This window comes from Stylophora pistillata, chromosome 3 (genome assembly GCF_964205215.1).
Source record: "Stylophora pistillata chromosome 3, jaStyPist1.2, whole genome shotgun sequence".
Lineage (NCBI taxonomy): Eukaryota > Metazoa > Cnidaria > Anthozoa > Scleractinia > Pocilloporidae > Stylophora > Stylophora pistillata.
The window spans coordinates 9,686,910-9,704,009 of record NC_142521.1 but is presented as its reverse complement, the minus strand read 5'-3'; the positions used below and the strand labels follow the sequence as shown (position 1 = coordinate 9,704,009).

At 37.9% G+C, this 17,100-nt stretch overlaps 2 protein-coding genes and 1 long non-coding RNA gene across 8 annotated transcripts; 1 reads left to right on the top strand and 2 right to left on the bottom strand.

The window, feature by feature from the left end:
- The first annotated feature begins 272 nt into the window (after positions 1–272).
- LOC111322229 (uncharacterized) lies at positions 273–9,585 on the top strand. Of its 5 annotated transcripts, none has more exons than XM_022925300.2 (11): positions 284–448; positions 954–1,119; positions 1,846–1,939; positions 2,843–3,208; positions 3,623–3,765; positions 4,626–6,140; positions 7,345–7,413; positions 7,971–8,105; positions 8,225–8,302; positions 8,466–8,541; positions 9,182–9,585. In XM_022925300.2, exons 2-11 carry the CDS (start codon positions 964–966, stop codon positions 9,292–9,294), a joined length of 2,745 nt encoding a protein of 914 aa, XP_022781035.2. In that variant the 5' UTR covers positions 284–448; positions 954–963; the 3' UTR covers positions 9,295–9,585. The 5 variants fall into 5 exon arrangements, with proteins under 5 accessions (XP_088609537.1, XP_088609538.1, XP_022781035.2 ...); XM_022925303.2 differs by having other exon boundaries at positions 285–448; positions 7,348–7,413; XM_022925302.2 differs by lacking the exon at positions 284–448 and adding an exon at positions 471–600.
- Positions 3,324–16,387, bottom strand: LOC148734436 (uncharacterized). Its single transcript, XR_015998756.1, has 3 exons — positions 14,864–16,387; positions 4,697–4,821; positions 3,324–3,774 (listed from the first exon to the last, which is right to left on the bottom strand). It is a non-coding gene; the product is annotated as an uncharacterized LOC148734436 (long non-coding RNA).
- On the bottom strand, positions 10,383–12,948 carry LOC111322230 (collagen triple helix repeat-containing protein 1). Of its 2 annotated transcripts, XM_088753413.1 has the most exons (4): positions 12,746–12,948; positions 12,310–12,333; positions 11,120–11,326; positions 10,383–10,841 (listed from the first exon to the last, which is right to left on the bottom strand). In XM_088753413.1, the coding sequence occupies exons 1-4, from the start codon at positions 12,842–12,844 to the stop codon at positions 10,506–10,508; spliced, it is 666 nt and encodes a 221-aa protein (XP_088609539.1). In that variant the 5' UTR covers positions 12,845–12,948; the 3' UTR covers positions 10,383–10,505. The 2 variants fall into 2 exon arrangements, with proteins under 2 accessions (XP_088609539.1, XP_022781039.1); XM_022925304.2 differs by lacking the exon at positions 12,310–12,333 and having other exon boundaries at positions 12,746–12,939.
- Positions 16,388–17,100: the final 713 nt, after the last annotated feature.

The following is a 17,100-nucleotide window of genomic DNA, read 5'->3' as shown; positions in this document are numbered from 1 at the left end:
CACACATTGTTCCAACTCCCCTCAAGAAAAAAAACGTGATTTTATTTATCTTTTTATTATTTGATTTTTAACAAATATAAGAGATATTCTCGAGATATCAAGAAATTGTTATGCAATTTGCAGAGATCTGCTTTCAGGATTTTGATGAAAATAGATTTTGGGAGTACTCGTTTCGTGCAATTATGATTAGAGGCCCCCTGGCTTGTCCTTCAACCTCAAAGCAACTCAAGATGAACAGTGAGCCGGCCTTAGCACAAGTCAGCAGAAATAGGAAATGACATTCCCGGATGTGTTCTTTTGGCGGGAATCATAATCTTGAAAGGAACAAAGAACAACAAAGCGAAAGCGAGTTTCTTAGTCAATCATCAACTTATCATTAATTTTCAGCTGTGAAGCTGCCAGGGTACGCGAAATTAACTGGTAAACGGATTCATACACAATCCATCAGGTAGTGATTGTATTTCAGAGAACACTTTTTACTCGTTGCGAGGAGTGATTCATGTCTGAACGCATCTTCGGTTGATAGCGAAAGGGCTCAGTTTCAAAAGAGCGTCTTGTTTACAGCTTGCATAATTTTCGATTGCGAACGGGTAGTGAAGAGTAAGTCTCATGGTGTTTTGCCAGACATTGTCAAATAATCAATTGGATTTAAGAAACAGCTACCGTACTGTAAACTTATTTGTTTCGTTCTGCGCTGTCGAGTGATAGCTTGCGCTTTTATACTAACAATTACTTTGCTTGTTAGCAATCCTATTTTCAAAGTTTCAGAATTTCGATTCAAAGATACAGCTCTGTTTTGCTTATTAATTGAGGGAAGGGCCAACGTTCAATGTCTTCAAACTTAAAGAGAAAAAAAAATTATCTCATGCTTTTTTTGTTTTTTCACAGCTGTTACCCGCGATGACCATTTTCATAAATAGTCGTAGTTTAACCAATTGATTATTTTCTTTCAGCGCAATCAACATGGCCGCTCAGAGGAATCAATTCTCTAAACGTTTAGCTGGAATCAACGCTTCTCCGAAGACACCCAACAACACAATTTTGACGGAATCAGAACCTTTGTACGTAACTCCTCAGAACGCGATTGACTCAGAGATAGAACCAAACACTCCGCTCAAAGTAAGCTTATATGTGTTTACTTGGTATATTAACTTCGAAGTGCCAAGATGACAAATTTTTAACCGGCTCATTTGGTGATCATGACCGTAAAATTATTCCTCAAGTCGTATTAATGAATTTGCCTTTTAGTTGGGCTCCCATAATAAAAATAAATTATTGGATAATTTCGTTGTCTTTTAGAAGCCTTAATTTCGTAGGCAAAGGAGAGCGCTTTGGATTTTGTCTCGGAAGTAGAAAAAAATCTCAGGCAATAAAATTTTTGGAAAATTTATATGCAGCAGCAGGTTCCATGTAAGGCTTTCTTTTGTTTGTTTTTGTACAATTAGTCACTCATTGTTTTACGTTAAAAATCACGTTATCACATTACAAATCTTTGGGAGGTAAATATTTTTTTATTAAAACGAAACTTTTAGTTCCCAAGAAACAAGAAAAAGTTGTGTATGGAAGAGCAAGGTTTATTAAGGAAATGCTATGGCTTTGGAAATGTACACAGCAATGATGACTTAATTTATTTTTCTTAGAATAATTGTTGCTATACATTCTCTCTTGGTATAACATAATGTAAGGATTTTGCTGGTCTCTTAGCAAGCAATATGTCTCTCTGGTGGAAAATATTGATGTGTTGCATATTTTCTGTCCAAGTGTTTCGTTTATTCTGTGCAGTCCTATTGATTGTAATACTTGATTTGTAGTAAAATGAAGTATTTGGTGTCTTACCATTCTCAGGATTCCATAAACACCTGCAAAAAAAAATCAGGAAAACTAGTTTCTAAACGAAAACTTTTCCTGCAAAGTGGCCAAAGTTCTCCTGTGAACAAAGGTACAGCATTGTACTTAATTGTTTTTATTTTACTGCCCACATAAATAATTAATGGAGAACCATTTCTTAGCCAAGTAATTTTTGTGAAAAAAAATTGTAATAGAAACTTTATTCCTTTTTTCCTCAAATAAGCACCCAGGCACTTATTTAGAATTTCAGATAAAAGGAAGGCACTTATTCGAGGAACGGCACTTTTTTGACATTGTAGCCTTCACGGTGGACCTTTATTAGAGTACAGATGCTTGTTCAAGAAAATATGGTATCTTGAAATAAAATAGTTTGTGAAATGTATCAGTATAAGAATCTATACACCATAATTAATCATAAAAATCAAAACTTTTTTGTATATTTGTTTGATGCATTTAAGATAGAGGATAACTAAATCATTGGGTAATATCAAAAATGTAAATTGGCCAGCATAAAGAGTTTCAAAGTTGATGTTCGAGCTTGATCCCTTTGTTATTCGCTCTGATGAAGTGCTAATGCTCAAAACATCAGCTTTGAAACTCTACGGTAATTAATTTACGTTATCAACTCACTTGATATTACCCAATTATCTTGTTATACTCCCCAACCGAAGCAGCATCACAGTTTTTACGGAAACTTACCCCCTTTGTTAAGATAGAGGATAGGATAGTTGACCTATGGTTAAGAGCTCTTATCTCCCACCTTGGTGACTCTGGCTTGATTCCTGCATCTAGAATTTAGCACAGCTAACCTGCAGGAGTGCCTCTGCTAAATCCCAATAAATATAATTTTACCAATTTATTTAGTGTTAAAAAAAACCAGTAGATATGGCAACTATTTTGGGGGTAGCATGAAAAGAGAAAAATGTAACTCTGATCTGGATTGTAAAGTTTGAAAAACATTTGATTTAGCTGTTTTAAACTGTTTTGTTAATAGCAAAAAGACAGGCTACTCCAAAGACTCCAAGTGCTTTTCCTCTAAGCTCATTTCCTGCAGACAGCTCCAGACTAAATTTTCCATTGACAGAACGCCAACAGTTGCAATATCTCCTTGAAGTAACAGCCAAAGAAGCAAAACAAGAATCTGGATCTGGTAACAACAACAGTGATAAAATACCAATTCTTTACAACAAGACAAATGCTAAGAAAGATGTGAGCAAGGAAAACCATATTGAGACACGGATACGAAAGAGAAATGAGCGTGGAGAAACAGCACTGCATGTTGCAGCAATAAGAGGAGACTTGGAGGATGTTGTTGCTTTGATAAAAGCTGGAGCATTGGTAAATGCCAAGGATAATGCTGGTGAGTGTTTAACACCCAGGCTGTTGAATTGAGTTGGTAAACTTTTGGCTCAGTTGTCATAGGGAGAAAGTTGTAACCAAAAAGATGATATCTTTATTCAATGAATAAGAGCAAATTTACCACTTTTCTTGTTTTATTTACATACACAAGACTTTTGACTTTGGATAGAACTATACAGATGGTTAGTTTCAGCTTGGTAATAAAAAAGAGAATTATTACCGGTACATGCTTTTTTTTTTCAAAGCTAAAAATTCACTATCTCACCTATTCTATCTACATAGAGAAAAAAGCTGTTTGGAAACTTGAAAACTGGCTATTTGATTTTCATATCTGAGCAAGAAACTACTGCAGGAGAGAGGGGAACTGTGGTTTGGTACAAGCACAAAGTTTATCAGTGATACTATTGTTTTTAAGGGTGGACACCACTCCATGAAGCTTGCAACTATGGTAACCTAAGTATCGTCCAGGAATTAGTTCAGGGTGGTGCAGAAGTGAATAGTCCAGGTTATACAGCTATTACGCCATTGCACGATGCTGTTATCAATGATCATGTGGAGGTTTGTACTCTGAAAAATAGAAAATAATACATGGGCACTAATGATATGGATTTTCTCTTTGAGTGTTCCCTAAGTGAGATATAGTGTTGAAAATGAAAAGAGAAATTCTATATCTACAAACAACCATGTAATATTTTGTTTATTTTATAAACTCTTTTTTGTTATTGACAAGGCTTACTGATGCAAAAAGTCCACTGAGTTAATTATTGAAAAAAAGAAGGGCCCACAACCTGCTAAAAAAAGTTGTAAAGTACTTTGGTGATAAGGTTCAATAAAAAAGGCATCAATTCATTACAAAATCGAACAATGGGCATAATTTTCAATTTACAAAATTCTCATTTATCGATGTTTTCTATACTGACAGAAGAAATCTCCTCAGGTACACAGCCAAAATCAGCCTGCAGCAGATCTACCAGTTGTGGATTTTCATTCTTAGCAATGAAAAATGCTATTACCAGAGCCCCTTTTCATAATTTGGTTTCTTCTGTAGTTAGGAAACATGAAAGTCACTCTCTGTAAACAATGTGAATTTTCCAATGTCTTTAGCAACAATAATCCCAAAAGATTTTGATAAATGACCTTGGGTTGAGATGGGCAAATGCTTTGCCGTTCATTCATCAATCTGACAGTGGCATTCATTTATTTTTCTTATACTTGTCACTTCTTCTACTTGTCACTTACCATCACTGACAAATCCATATTATTATGCAAGAAGGTTTTTTGCAAGTAAAGTGCATTAGTACATGTAAATAGGCTTTTGATTGTTGCTTTTGTAAGTTGGGGGAGAAATGTTGAGATGGTATGTTTATTTAGGATTGAGAATGAAGTTTTTGTTTACCCCAATTTGCTTTGTTTTACAGGTTGTTAAGTATCTCTTAGAGAATGGGGCAGATCCTAAGCTCCAAACATCTCAAAACTACAATGCGCTCACCTTAGCAAGATCTGAACAAGTTCGCTACTTGCTGAGTCCAGAAGAAAGAAGAGGAAATGCATACTCAGTTGAGTTCCAAGAAAACGTTGCTTATTTGCAACACCGGGATCCTAACTTCAATTTATCTGAAATCAAAATCAATGGATTGAGTACCCCTTTCATTCAAAGAAACAATGGTGAGGACACATTAGTTGATGAGATGGAAACACAAGGCTTTAAAGTGCTGTCATCCCAAAGTGTTTCAGTTCAGAATCCTAAAGATATGGAAATGGACTTACATATAACTCCACACAACACTTTTGGAGTCAATGGAGAAAACTGTAGCAATAAACAAAATTTATATTCTCAGCAATTTCCAGCATTTTATGAATTTCCTGGAAATACTTACCATTGCATCAATGAAAGAGAAATAAGCAAAGAAAGAGAGGCAGTTTTTAGGAGATTGTCGCCAAAAGAAGGTGCAGGAAGGAATGAAAATTTTCCAGGTAGAAGTGATTATGCAGGTTGGCCTTTTCAGAGGCCTCTTTGCCACACTGTTGTTGCAAAAGAGCCACAAGGCAATGAAAATGTGCAAGGTGTAGGTGCCGACGAAATAAGTCAGTCTTCTGATCTTGCAACTCTTAGTCCTCATTTAGATGTGAAAGAAGAGGTTTGTCCTGAAGAGTCAGAGCCACCCATTGCTGGTGATCCTGGCCTTATGAATATGAAACAGTTGACTACCAAGAATCTTGGTCTGCCTGGGACATCACAATTTCAGGAGGACGCTGTTGTACCAGAGAAATTAAATGAGTGTCTTGACAAGGCAATGATTGAGATCTCATCGTACCTAAAAACCAGCCAAAAGTTAGATGTCAAAGCATCATTTGATGAAAGAGAATTAAAGACAAATGATAAAGATGAATCAAAAACATATACATCTTTGAACAGCAAGGATTTGTTAAATGGATTTTCTGATGTGGACTCGCCACCAAAACCTGCCTCTGTAGATCCTGCCTCAGAGCTTGGTAATAATGATTGTCATCACAAAGAAAAACCATCAATGGATCCTTCCCTTTCCAAAACAACTGAGCCTAAAGAACATGGGAAAACTTTACCACATCAAGAATTATGCACTGAAGAAACTGAAGGCAACATTGTTGATCAGCAACCAAATGCCAATTTCACAAAAATTAAGACAAAAGGTGACAGAAAGAAGGATGGTGCCATAACAGAAAAAGGTACAAGGTCTATCAGAAAGAAGAAGTCATCAAAATCTTCTGATGTAACCAATAGCCACTGCAGTCATATCAAAGAGGAGTGTACAAGTCACATTCAAAATTCTTCCTGGAGGTCAGACCTACCTAAATACCGTTACAGCATATCCACCTTACCATTACGTATCCCAGGTTATGAGGATTTCCTCATAAACAGCAACAACAGTGAATCAAAATCTTTATCAGATAGGGTAGGCCACATTTTCCTAAACATCTTTATAACATAACCAAAGTAAAGCGCACACTCTGATTGGTCAATTTAGCGTCCCCCTTTTGCCCATGGGTGTACGCTGCTGACGTGAGCAAATGTAAAGACTATTTTTCCGTGCGCGCTTGTTTTTTCTGGTCACGTAAGATTTGTTAAATAAAAGGGAACTCTTTAGCTACAATGTATCAATGTTATGTTATAAAAACAAATGGTAAACACCACAGTGTACACTATTGATTTATGGATGCACTTGGGAGGTTTGCTAAGCACTCAAGAAGCTAGAGTCGCTCTCGGCTATCGCCTCGAGCGACTCTTACACTTCTTTCATGCTTAGCAACCTCCCGCGTGCATCCATAACTCAATAGTGTACGCTGTGGTGTTTACCATTTGTTAATTTCAGTCTGCCCAAATGACTTTGTTGTATATAAAATAGAACTTATCTTGGTGTCAACTGCACAAAGCAAGAAGGACCAGACTGGATTGAATGCTAGATCAGGACAAATGATCCCCATCATTCATAAAGGTCCTAAAGCTATCATTTTCCCTGCTGAACACTCAAACCTATACTATGTCACTCTGAGGAATTCTAACAACATCTGTCTCTCCTGTAAAGCTACATTACAAACAACATCAATTAACATGCATATTTTCATTCACACTGCTCAGAATTTGATTGTTCATCAGAATTACTATTCTTCTTCTCTGTTCTATGTTATTGTTGTTATTAAAAACGTATACATTTATGTGCACGATCCTCACAGTAAAGAGCACTATTTAAGCAATAGTGAAAATCAGACCTGAAAAAATTTAGGCATGTACAGGATTTGAATCACTGACCTCTGTGATACTAGTGCAGCGCTCTACCAATTGAGCTAACAAGCCAACTGACTTCAAGATTTTCTCAATTGGTAGAGTGCTGCTCTAGTATCGCAGAGGTCAGTGGTTCAAATTCTGTACAGGCCTGAATTTTATCAGGTCTGATTTTCAGTATTGCTTAAATAGTGCTCTTTACTGCGAGGATCGTGAAAAAATACGTTTCTATAACCGCAGTTCAGATAATTATATGAATTTCATATATTCGTTGTGTTTGATTGTTATTATTATTATTATTATCATCATTATTGTTATTATTGCTATTATTACATAAGCATTATCATCATCATCATTCCATTTTTTACTTTGTTCAGCAGATCATGGCTGATTCAACATGGGGAAACCATTTGACAAGGCTATTGTCTCAACATGACACGGAAAAGGTAACTTGACTTCAAAGATTTTCTCTCTTCCAGTTTTACATTATTACAATCAGTGTCAAAATTGGATTACACATGTCAGAAGAGTTCTGTTTATGGGAAGAATAACATTCTTGTTTCTACCCCACTATAAATCATTAACAGTGCCCCTCCCCAATTCAATGTTGGCTAAAAGTTCATGGAATCACAATACAACATTGTTTTGGGGGAGGGGGTGAATGGGTTAACTTTACGAGGGCAAAAGAGAATAAATTGAAGTAATAAGGGTTTGAAAAGGTCAATGTGTGAACGATTTTATCACTGATTAACGAAGGCAAAAGAGAATAAATTGAAGTAATAAGGGGTTGAAAAGATCAATTTGTCAACAATTTTGTCACCGATTGTAGGTCTACAAAGTTAATGCTGTTGCCTGGTCACTGACACAAAACTGACCAATCCGATGACTGACAACGTACAAACTCCTCGTCATCTTTGCTTGCCTTGGCCCTTTGCACCGATCGGCACATTTGAATTTAGCTGGAGTGAATAAGAGTACATGTTTTGGTTCTTCTGTCTACTAGGTCAAGCTGCGCATGACTTTAGAGCAAGAGTTGGTGCGGCTGTATGGAAATGTTGCTCGTAAATCAGCTGGACATCAAATCCCATACAGTGCATGTGCGGTGATTTCATCACAGATGCAAGCTCCTGGAATAAAGGTATTTGTCATAATCCACGCAATCAAACCGCACAACTTCGTTTTCGTCGGGCCATGTATAGACGTCTTTTTTAACGAAAAAGGAAAAACAAATAGATAAGCTTGATTAATTACTTACAGCTTAGTGCAGAAAAGGAGCCGAATATACCCATCAAACCTGAGTTGGACAAGATTTTCAACAAGTTCAACGGGCTTAAGGTAAGGCCACGTTCTACGAATGCCTATAATAGCCACTATACGTTTTATGCATGTACTATTCCGTTGATATTCTTGAAGTTTTTGCTGAAAATCAACTTCACAAGGTCTGAATTTTCTCCTGTGCGATTTGTGTGTGTGTGTGTGTGTGTTTTTTTTTTTTTAGACGCAGATGCTGAACCGGCATAAACGAGAAATTGAAGTGATCTTCGCATCAGAAAGTTTATGGAGGAAAAATAAAAGTAAGAAGGGCACTGTCTTTACTACGAGTTTTTTTAATCGCAATAATCAGCTGCTTACACCCGAAGGCCTTGTCAGTTGTGGCATACTCATGCACATGTAATGTTTCATTTTCCCTTTTTTTTATTATTATTATTTTTTTTAAGTCTTCCCATTATGATGTTCTACTGCTCAGGGTAATTTCCAGTCATGATTTAACTACCCTGTCCGAAATTCCTAAAACCCCTTACCTTAAATGTGTAACATTCATTACTTACATTTTTAGCTGTTAGTAATTTGAAACTTTCCTGTTGCTTTCCCGCCAAAAATATGCTACACGGACGATAGCTCCAGTTGTTTTCCAGCAAAATCTGTTACACGAAAGATGGCTCCCGTTATTTTCCCGCCAAAATGTGCTACACGAAAGATGACTCCCGTTGTTTTCCCGCCAAAATGTGCTACGGGAAAGATAGCTTCCGTTGTTTTCCCGCCAAATGTGTTACGCCACAGACAGCTCCTGTTGTTTTTCTACCGTGATGTTTTGTAATTTCCCTTCAAAACTTTGCACATGCGTCGAACATCTCTTATCAGCCCGGCTTTCAACGACTCTTTTTTTAATACAAGCTCTCAACTAATTTCGTGTCTTTTATGGTTTTGATTTAGCTGAGGATAGTAAATGTGTGACAAAAACTGGGATGTATGTGAGCGAAGACTTTGAACTTCTGCCTCCCAAGTTTAGGGATTATTACGAAGAGGTTTTGTGTGCTATGGACTGAACACAAACCAACCGGAGAACGGGAAGGAGTTGAAAGCTGACAATGCAGTAGGGAGACAGTGCGCGCCTTTTCGATTTACTCAAATTGTTAACTGTAAACATAAAAATCCAACTCAAGAAAACAACAAAACTACCCTATCCATTTCTGTGTACCTTTCTATTTTACTTAGCCCGCTTTCTACAAATTATTTTCTATCATCCATATTATGATGTTTTCCCTCAAAGGGAATAGTAAACATTTGTAAATGAAAGTGTCGTTGAGTGGGTAATAAAAATTGTTAATGAAAACAAGCGCCAAAACAGCTTGGTGAATTGTCTTACCCTCCTAGCTCTCCTCTTAATCGCGTCTTTCATGCTAATTCTTTGTCTAGTCTGAGGTGAATTTGGATTCGTGAGAGTTCACAAAGGAAATAACTATTAAAGAAAAGAGAATGGCTGTCCCCGTATAACTCACAATTGAGAGACTTCAATGAGAGTGTACCTCGAGCAGGGCGAGTGCACTATATTATCTCGGCGAAAGTTATGGCTGCCATCTTTAATTTTTATAGCAGCGGAAGGCCGAGAAGAGGAAGAAGTTTGTACCGAGGGGGTGAGAAACGGTCAAAAAGAAGGAGAGGGGAGGGAGTGGGGCAATGCCCTAACTCCAAATCAAACATGGCCGGTTGAATAAACTATCGCGAGCTTCTTAACGTTAACTTGGTCTTATAGGACGCCGGCAGGAAGTTTAAGTGTCATGTTCCAGTATTAAGGAAGTAACGTGCTTGTGTCAGTAGGTATGCCGTTACTTGATGTTAGAACGTTGTTTGATCCCAAGAAAAAGCAGTGGCCAAGTTGGGTGGGAGGGAAATTAAAAAAAAAGAGTGCGCCTGTGGTGTTAAAATGTCGTCAGACTCATAACTGAGCATTCGTCTCTATCCAGTTCTTTGCTTTCTGAAGGAGAGGGCGACCAGTGGGCAGTGTAATACGCTCGGTAGAAAATTTGACCAGTACACCCAGTTCTCTTCTTAAGTACTTCCTAAGTTGGAGATCTGGGAATGAGATTACCGTTGCATTTTTTTTTTTTTTTTTTTTTAAGACTTACTCACAATGTTCTACTTTTAGTCTTTAATCTGCTGCGTTTATTTCTCCCTTACTCGTTAATTTGATCCCTGGTAATGTAAAATACTACTGAGAGCTTTTGAATTAGGACGTTCATAAGGATTCTAATAGTCCTCAGTAGGGCGTCTCCACTTCTTCCACGATGATCCTACTCACGGAGTTCCAACCAGTGTAGGCGTTCCCTTGTTTGGATCCAGCGCAGGCACCCACGTTTAACCCTACTAATACGTTGCCCTTTGGAACCCCTGAGCAGTAGCCCACAATGGTAGCCGCGCGAATTATGTTCCACGCGCCTCCAGAGTAAACCGCTGTATCAATTGGCATGGAGCATTCTACGCCGTTAAAGGTGAAGAACCAGCGGCGGCAGGTTCGAGCGGTTATAACCCGCATATTTCCCTGGTAGTAAACTTTAAGATGTGTGTTTTCCTTTTTCTTTGTAATTGAGCACTCCTAAAAAATTGTAGAGAAAAGACACGGAAGGTACATCTTATATATTGTTCATTAAAGATTTGTTTGTTTGTTTGTTTGTTTTTATCTTGGTCACGATGAAGAGTAAATATTTAGTAGTTTCCCTCACAACATAGAGTTACTTTCAGTTGAAAACCAAGTATCACATTCAACAGTCAAACCGCTGGTATTCTTCACTGAATGATTACGCAGTGCAATATTACAGAGTTTCCAATAGCGCATGAAGCCGGAATACAAACAAATATAAAAAGAAAACTTACAGATATTTTGCCGTTGTCGAGGTCGCTGTTTACGTTCTTCCATGCGCATTGTTTCCAGTTTGACACCGCTGAACTGCCGGGCAGACCAGGTGCTCCTTTCGCTCCCTGTCGCCCTGGAGCGCCGTGCTGGCCTGGTATCCCTGGGTTTCCTGGATTCCCTGGGTATCCTGGGGTACCAGGAGAACATCCGCAACAATGCGAATTACCCTAAAATGAGACAATAGTTTGTTGGACACTTTTTCTGAATTTGAGGCCGAGGAACAAAAACAAGCAATGAAAGTCATCACACCATAGAAATTTATAGGAAAACATCTCAGTTAAGTTTTAGCCCTTTTTGCATGAGAGTTGCTAGCGTGCTACCTCGACCGAAGATCGATTGTCTGTATTTTTTTACCATGAGCAGGGTTATTGTGTTTTGCTTTGATTAGAACAAATTTCAATGTTGAGCAGCAAAAGTAATCTGGGATTTTCCCCTTTTCAACCAATAAGATGTAAAAAAAAAAACTACAGTCGAAGTTCTCTCAACGGACACTCTCGTAAGCAGACAGCTCTACTTACGGCCGCCTTGTTTGAAACCCCGTTTTAACTCCCATACAAACTCTGTATTTTTACATTTTCGTAAGCGGACATTCCCGTAAGCGGCCGCGGACACTTTCAGGGATTACGACTTGAACTTTTTCCTTGTGTTTAAGCTCTCGTAAGCGGACATCTGAGAGAAAATCAACAACCTCCGTACAGTATCTTATTTTTATCAATCAACTATTTTACATTGCCGTTCGTCACAATGATTTTACAGTAATTACAATACCATATTTCAATGTTTGTTTTGTCGTCATCCACGTCCGGTTACATTTCGAAGCATATGCACTATTTTTTTTGTATACCAATATTTATTGTTAGCTGGGCGAGCCCCCTTTAAGAGGCCATCTATCCCCCTACACCTCTAGTGGCCGCTTACGAGAACCATTCTCGTAAGCGGCCAGCTCCAGTTACGGACATTTTTACCCGTTCCGAGGGCATCCGCTTACGAGAGCTTCGACTGTAGTCACAATTCAGTCACTCGCGTTTTCCCACGCTTCAACTAGTTTGCGCATGCCTGTTATCGCTTTGAGTGCTCATTGAATGATGGTGATGTTAACCTCCTTTCTGATTGGCTGTCGTGACTACGTAAACGGAATCTTGTTAGTTACCTTTGGATAGGTTTGTGTCCCGCCCTGGAGATGCAGCAATACATGTCAGTGTAAATAAATGTCAGTCAGTGTAATTTCCGGTAAGAAGACGGACAAGTAAGTCGATTGAAAAACCTCTGTCACGATTTTCGTTTATCTTGGAAAATTGGGCTCTCTGTCCCATTCCTAGTCATCCTCGTTTCTTCCCTCTTCTCCATTTTACGAAAAAATTATCTGTATTTTGCATTGAGTGCATCAGCGCCATTGATCTGTATCTTGCACTGATCTGTATCTTGCACCTCACGTGAAGAGGCGCATATTGTAAGATCAGTGTCGTCAATTTTTGTTGTATAGATCATCGATGTTTTGGGGTCTCAAGTAACGTCAATTGCATGCTAAGAGTAATATGAAGAAGGCACTTGAAGAAGGATTCAAAGGAAAATAAAAATTTACTTACCGACGGTCCCTGTGGGCCCACAGCGACGGTTGAGAAAAACTGGAACTGAACGATCATCAAGAAATTCAGACAAAAAACCAAATGCATAGATACAGACATATCGCTTGGACGTCTTCTTTCGATCCCTGATGAGTTAATTCTTCCACAGAGAGAGGTAGATGCGAGTAAAAATAGTCGAACTCAGCTTTCGACAGATTTATAGCCTCATCGGATCGTCGTGAATTCTCTAATTTCCTTTAAGTCATTCCGGTTGCTTGCTGCTCAGGTCGCAAACGTGCGACCCCCCTTATTAGTGAGACAATAGCGATTGCAGCATGACCAAACGTGCTGAAGATTAAGAATAAATAGGCATAATTCCGCTCATTGTAGCAAATCACGGACTAGACATCTAAGCTTTTAACTACATTTTCCGGTTTCGCTTAGTTGGCAAACGTGATCTCGCAGATGTTCCTATGTCGTTTCTTTCTTTCTTTCTTTCTTTCTTTCTTTCTTTCTTTCTTTCTTTCTTTCTTTCTTTCTTTCTTTCTTTTTTCTTTTTCTTTTTTCCTGCTGGACTTACAAAAAACATAACACCTAAAGTTTTTTACAATAACTTGTCAAAACGGCAATTGAGGCATGATCACACGTGCCGATAGATTAAGAATTAGTTGGTATAATTCCGTTCTCTGTACCAAATACGACTAGACATCTAAGCTTTTAACTGCATTTTTCCGGTTTCGCTTAGTTGGCAAACGTGACCTCCACATCGCAAACGTTCCTATGTCGTCTCCTTTTTTTTATTTATTCACTTTTTTTTCTGGAGTTATCAAGATCATATTTCACCTAGAATTTCTCTCAAGAACTTATCAAAAACGGGACTAAGTTTATTTTCCAATATAGATTGTCCCGATCGAGGTCGCTTGCATGAGCGAGTCACCTACACTTGTCTGTCGTAAGGACCAATCATGGAGATTTAAACAAAAATCAAAAAGACTTATAACCGATTCAAATTCTGAATAGTTTACTTCAGGTGCTTCAGCATATAACTGTTTTACAATTTTCAAACTTTTGACTCTGGAACTAAGTTAAAAGCCTAAACGCAGCAATTAGTGGTCGTAAACTTGCAAATCCTATTCATTTTAAAGCTGTGAGAGGAAAAAATGTGTAGAAAGAGACAAGAAATTCAAAGGAAAGATTTCTGAGCCAGTTCTGACAGTTATTAAGGATGCGATTTGATAAGTAGTTTGATGGGATAAGATATAAGAGGTTGCATAACTGAAGAAAATGCTCACCTAAGATGGATAAAACGTTAGAATAAAACAAGAAAATAACTAGAGGTTAGAGGTACGATACGTTTGTGCCAAGAGTAGCACGTTGATTTGAAAACTTCTCACGCACCTATTTCATGCGTCCAAGGAAAATTGAGTTTGGGGAGGCGCAATACGTTGTTGGCGTCAGTAGCATGTGCATTGGAAAATACTTCACATGTTTGTTCATGAATTGTGGCGTTAGTAGCACCAAGAGATCATAATCTCTTGGTAGCGTGTTCTAAGTAAGTTAAAGATTTAAAAAATAAGAAGATTGTATGATTGAAGACAATGCTAAATTTAGGAAGGATAGGATAAAACATAAAAAAAAAGAAATGTCAACTAGAGGTAAGAGGTACGACTTGTTTGTGCCAAGAGTAGCACGTTCATTGGAAAACTTTTCACGCATCTATTTCATGCGTTCGAGATTATGTCAGGAAAATTGAGTTTGGGGAGATGCAACACGTTTTTGGCGTCAGTGGCACGTTCATTTGAAAACTTTTCACACATCTATTTCATGCGTCCGAGATTATGTCGGGAAAAATTGAGATTGGGGAGGTGCAACACGTTTTTGGCGTCAGTAGCATGTGCATTTGAAAAGTTTTCACATATTCGTTCGTGAATTATGGTGTTAGTAGCACCAAGAGATCATAATCTCTTGGTAATGCATAATAAGTAAGTTAAAGATATAAAAAATAAGAAGATTGTATGATTGAAGATAATGTCCAATTTAATAAGGATAACACGTAAAAAAAGAAAATGTCAACTAGGGGTTAGAGGCGCGACACGTTTGTGCCAAGAGTAGCACGTTCATTGAAAACTTTTCACGCACCTATTTCATGCGTCCGAGATGCATAGATACAGACATATCGCTTGGACTTCTTCTTTCGATCCCTGATGAGTTAATTCTTCCACAGAGAGAGGTAGATGCGAGTAAAAATAGTCGAACTCAGCTTTCAACAGATTTATAGCCTCATCGGATCGTCGTGAATTCTCTAATTTCCTTTAAGTCATTCCGGTTGCTTGCTGCTCAGGTCGCAAACGTGCGACCCCCCTTATTAGTGAGACAATAGCGATTGCAGCATGACCAAACGTGCTGAAGATTAAGAATAAATAGGCATAATTCCGCTCATTGTAGCAAATCACGGACTAGACATCTAAGCTTTTAACTACACTTTCCGGTTTCGCTTAGTTGGCAAACGTGATCTCGCAGATGTTCCTATGTCGTTTCTTTCTTTCTTTCTTTCTTTTTTCTTTTTCTTTTTTCCTGCTGGACTTATAAAAAACATAACACCTAAAGTTTTTTTACAATAACTTGTCAAAACGGCAATTGAGGCATGATCACACGTGCCGATAGATTAAGAATTAGTTGGTATAATTCCGTTCTCTGTACCAAATACGACTAGACATCTAAGCTTTTAACTGCATTTTTCCGGTTTCGCTTAGTTGGCAAACGTGACCTCCACATCGCAAACGTTCCTATGTCGTTTCCTTTTTTTTATTTATTCACTTTTTTTCTGGAGTTATCAAGATCATATTTCACCTAGAATTTCTCTCAAGAACTTATCAAAAACGGGACTAAGTTTATTTTCCAATATAGATTGTCCCGATCGAGGTCGCTTGCATGAGCGAGTCACCTACACTTGTCTGTCGTAAGGACCAATCATGGAGATTTAAACAAAAATCAAAAAGACTTATAACCGATTCAAATTCTGAATAGTTTACTTCAGGTGCTTCAGCATATAACTGTTTTACAATTTTCAAACTTTTGACTCTGGAACTAAGTTAAAAGCCTAAACGCAGCAATTAGTGGTCGTAAACTTGCAAATCCTATTCATTTTAAAGCTGTGAGAGGAAAAAATGTGTAGAAAGAGACAAGAAATTCAAAGGAAAGATTTCTGAGCCAGTTCTGACAGTTATTGAGGATGCGATTTGATAAGTAGTTTGATGGGATAAGATATAAGAGGTTGCATAACTGAAGAAAATGCTCACCTAAGATGGATAAAACGTTAGAATAAAACAAGAAAATAACTAGAGGTTAGAGGTACGATACGTTTGTGCCAAGAGTAGCACGTTGATTTGAAAACTTCTCACGCACCTATTTCATGCGTCCAAGGAAAATTGAGTTTGGGGAGGCGCAATACGTTGTTGGCGTCAGTAGCATGTGCATTGGAAAATACTTCACATGTTTGTTCATGAATTGTGGCGTTAGTAGCACCAAGAGATCATAATCTCTTGGTAGCGTGTTCTAAGTAAGTTAAAGATTTAAAAAATAAGAAGATTGTATGATTGAAGACAATGCTAAATTTAGGAAGGATAGGATAAAACATAAAAAAAAAGAAATGTCAACTAGAGGTAAGAGGTACGACTTGTTTGTGCCAAGCGTAGCACGTTCATTGGAAAACTTTTCACGCATCTATTTCATGCGTTCGAGATTATGTCAGGAAAATTGAGTTTGGGGAGATGCAACACGTTTTTGGCGTCAGTGGCACGTTCATTTGAAAACTTTTCACACATCTATTTCATGCGTCCGAGATTATGTCGGGAAAAATTGAGATTGGGGAGGTGCAACACGTTTTTGGCGTCAGTAGCATGTGCATTTGAAAAGTTTTCACATATTCGTTCGTGAATTATGGTGTTAGTAGCACCAAGAGATCATAATCTCTTGGTAGCGCATAATAAGTAAGTTAAAGATATAAAAAGTAAGAAGATTGTATGATTGAAGATAATGCCCAATTTAGTAAGGATAAAAAAAAAATGTCAACTAGGGGTTAGAGGCGCGACACGTTTGTCCCAAGAGTAGCACGTTCATTGAAAACTTTAATTTTACGCACCTATTTCATGCGTCCGAGATTGTGTCAGGAAATTGAGTGTATGGAGGCACAAACCGTTTTTGGCGTCAGTAGCATGTGCATTTGAAAAGTTTTCACATGTTCGTTCGTGAGTTGTGGTGTTCGTGCCAAGAAATCATAATCTCTTGGTAGCGCGTTATAAGTAAGTTAAAGATATAAAAAGTAAGAAGATTGTATGATTGAAGATAATGCCCAATTTAGTAAGGATAAAAAAAAA

What these genes read in the sequence shown, in the direction of transcription:
- LOC111322229 (XM_022925300.2), top strand. Translation starts at nt 964, where the DNA reads ATGGCCGCTCAGAGGAATCAATTCTCTAAACGTTTAGCTGGAATCAAC. An exon ending in TTATCAATGATCATGTGGAG is followed by an intron (nt 3,766 to 4,625) that starts GTTTGTACTCTG and finishes TTTGTTTTACAG; the next exon opens with GTTGTTAAGTATCTCTTAGA. An exon ending in ACAAGTTCAACGGGCTTAAG is followed by an intron (nt 8,303 to 8,465) that starts GTAAGGCCACGT and finishes TTTTTTTTTTAG; the next exon opens with ACGCAGATGCTGAACCGGCA.
- LOC111322230 (XM_088753413.1), bottom strand. Translation starts at nt 12,844, where the DNA reads ATGTCTGTATCTATGCATTTGGTTTTTTGTCTGAATTTCTTGATGATC. An exon ending in TGGGCCCACAGGGACCGTCG is followed by an intron (nt 12,334 to 12,745) that starts GTAAGTAAATTT and finishes CTGCATCTCCAG; the next exon opens with GGCGGGACACAAACCTATCC. An exon ending in GGACACAAACCTATCCAAAG is followed by an intron (nt 11,327 to 12,309) that starts GTAACTAACAAG and finishes GTCTCATTTTAG; the next exon opens with GGTAATTCGCATTGTTGCGG.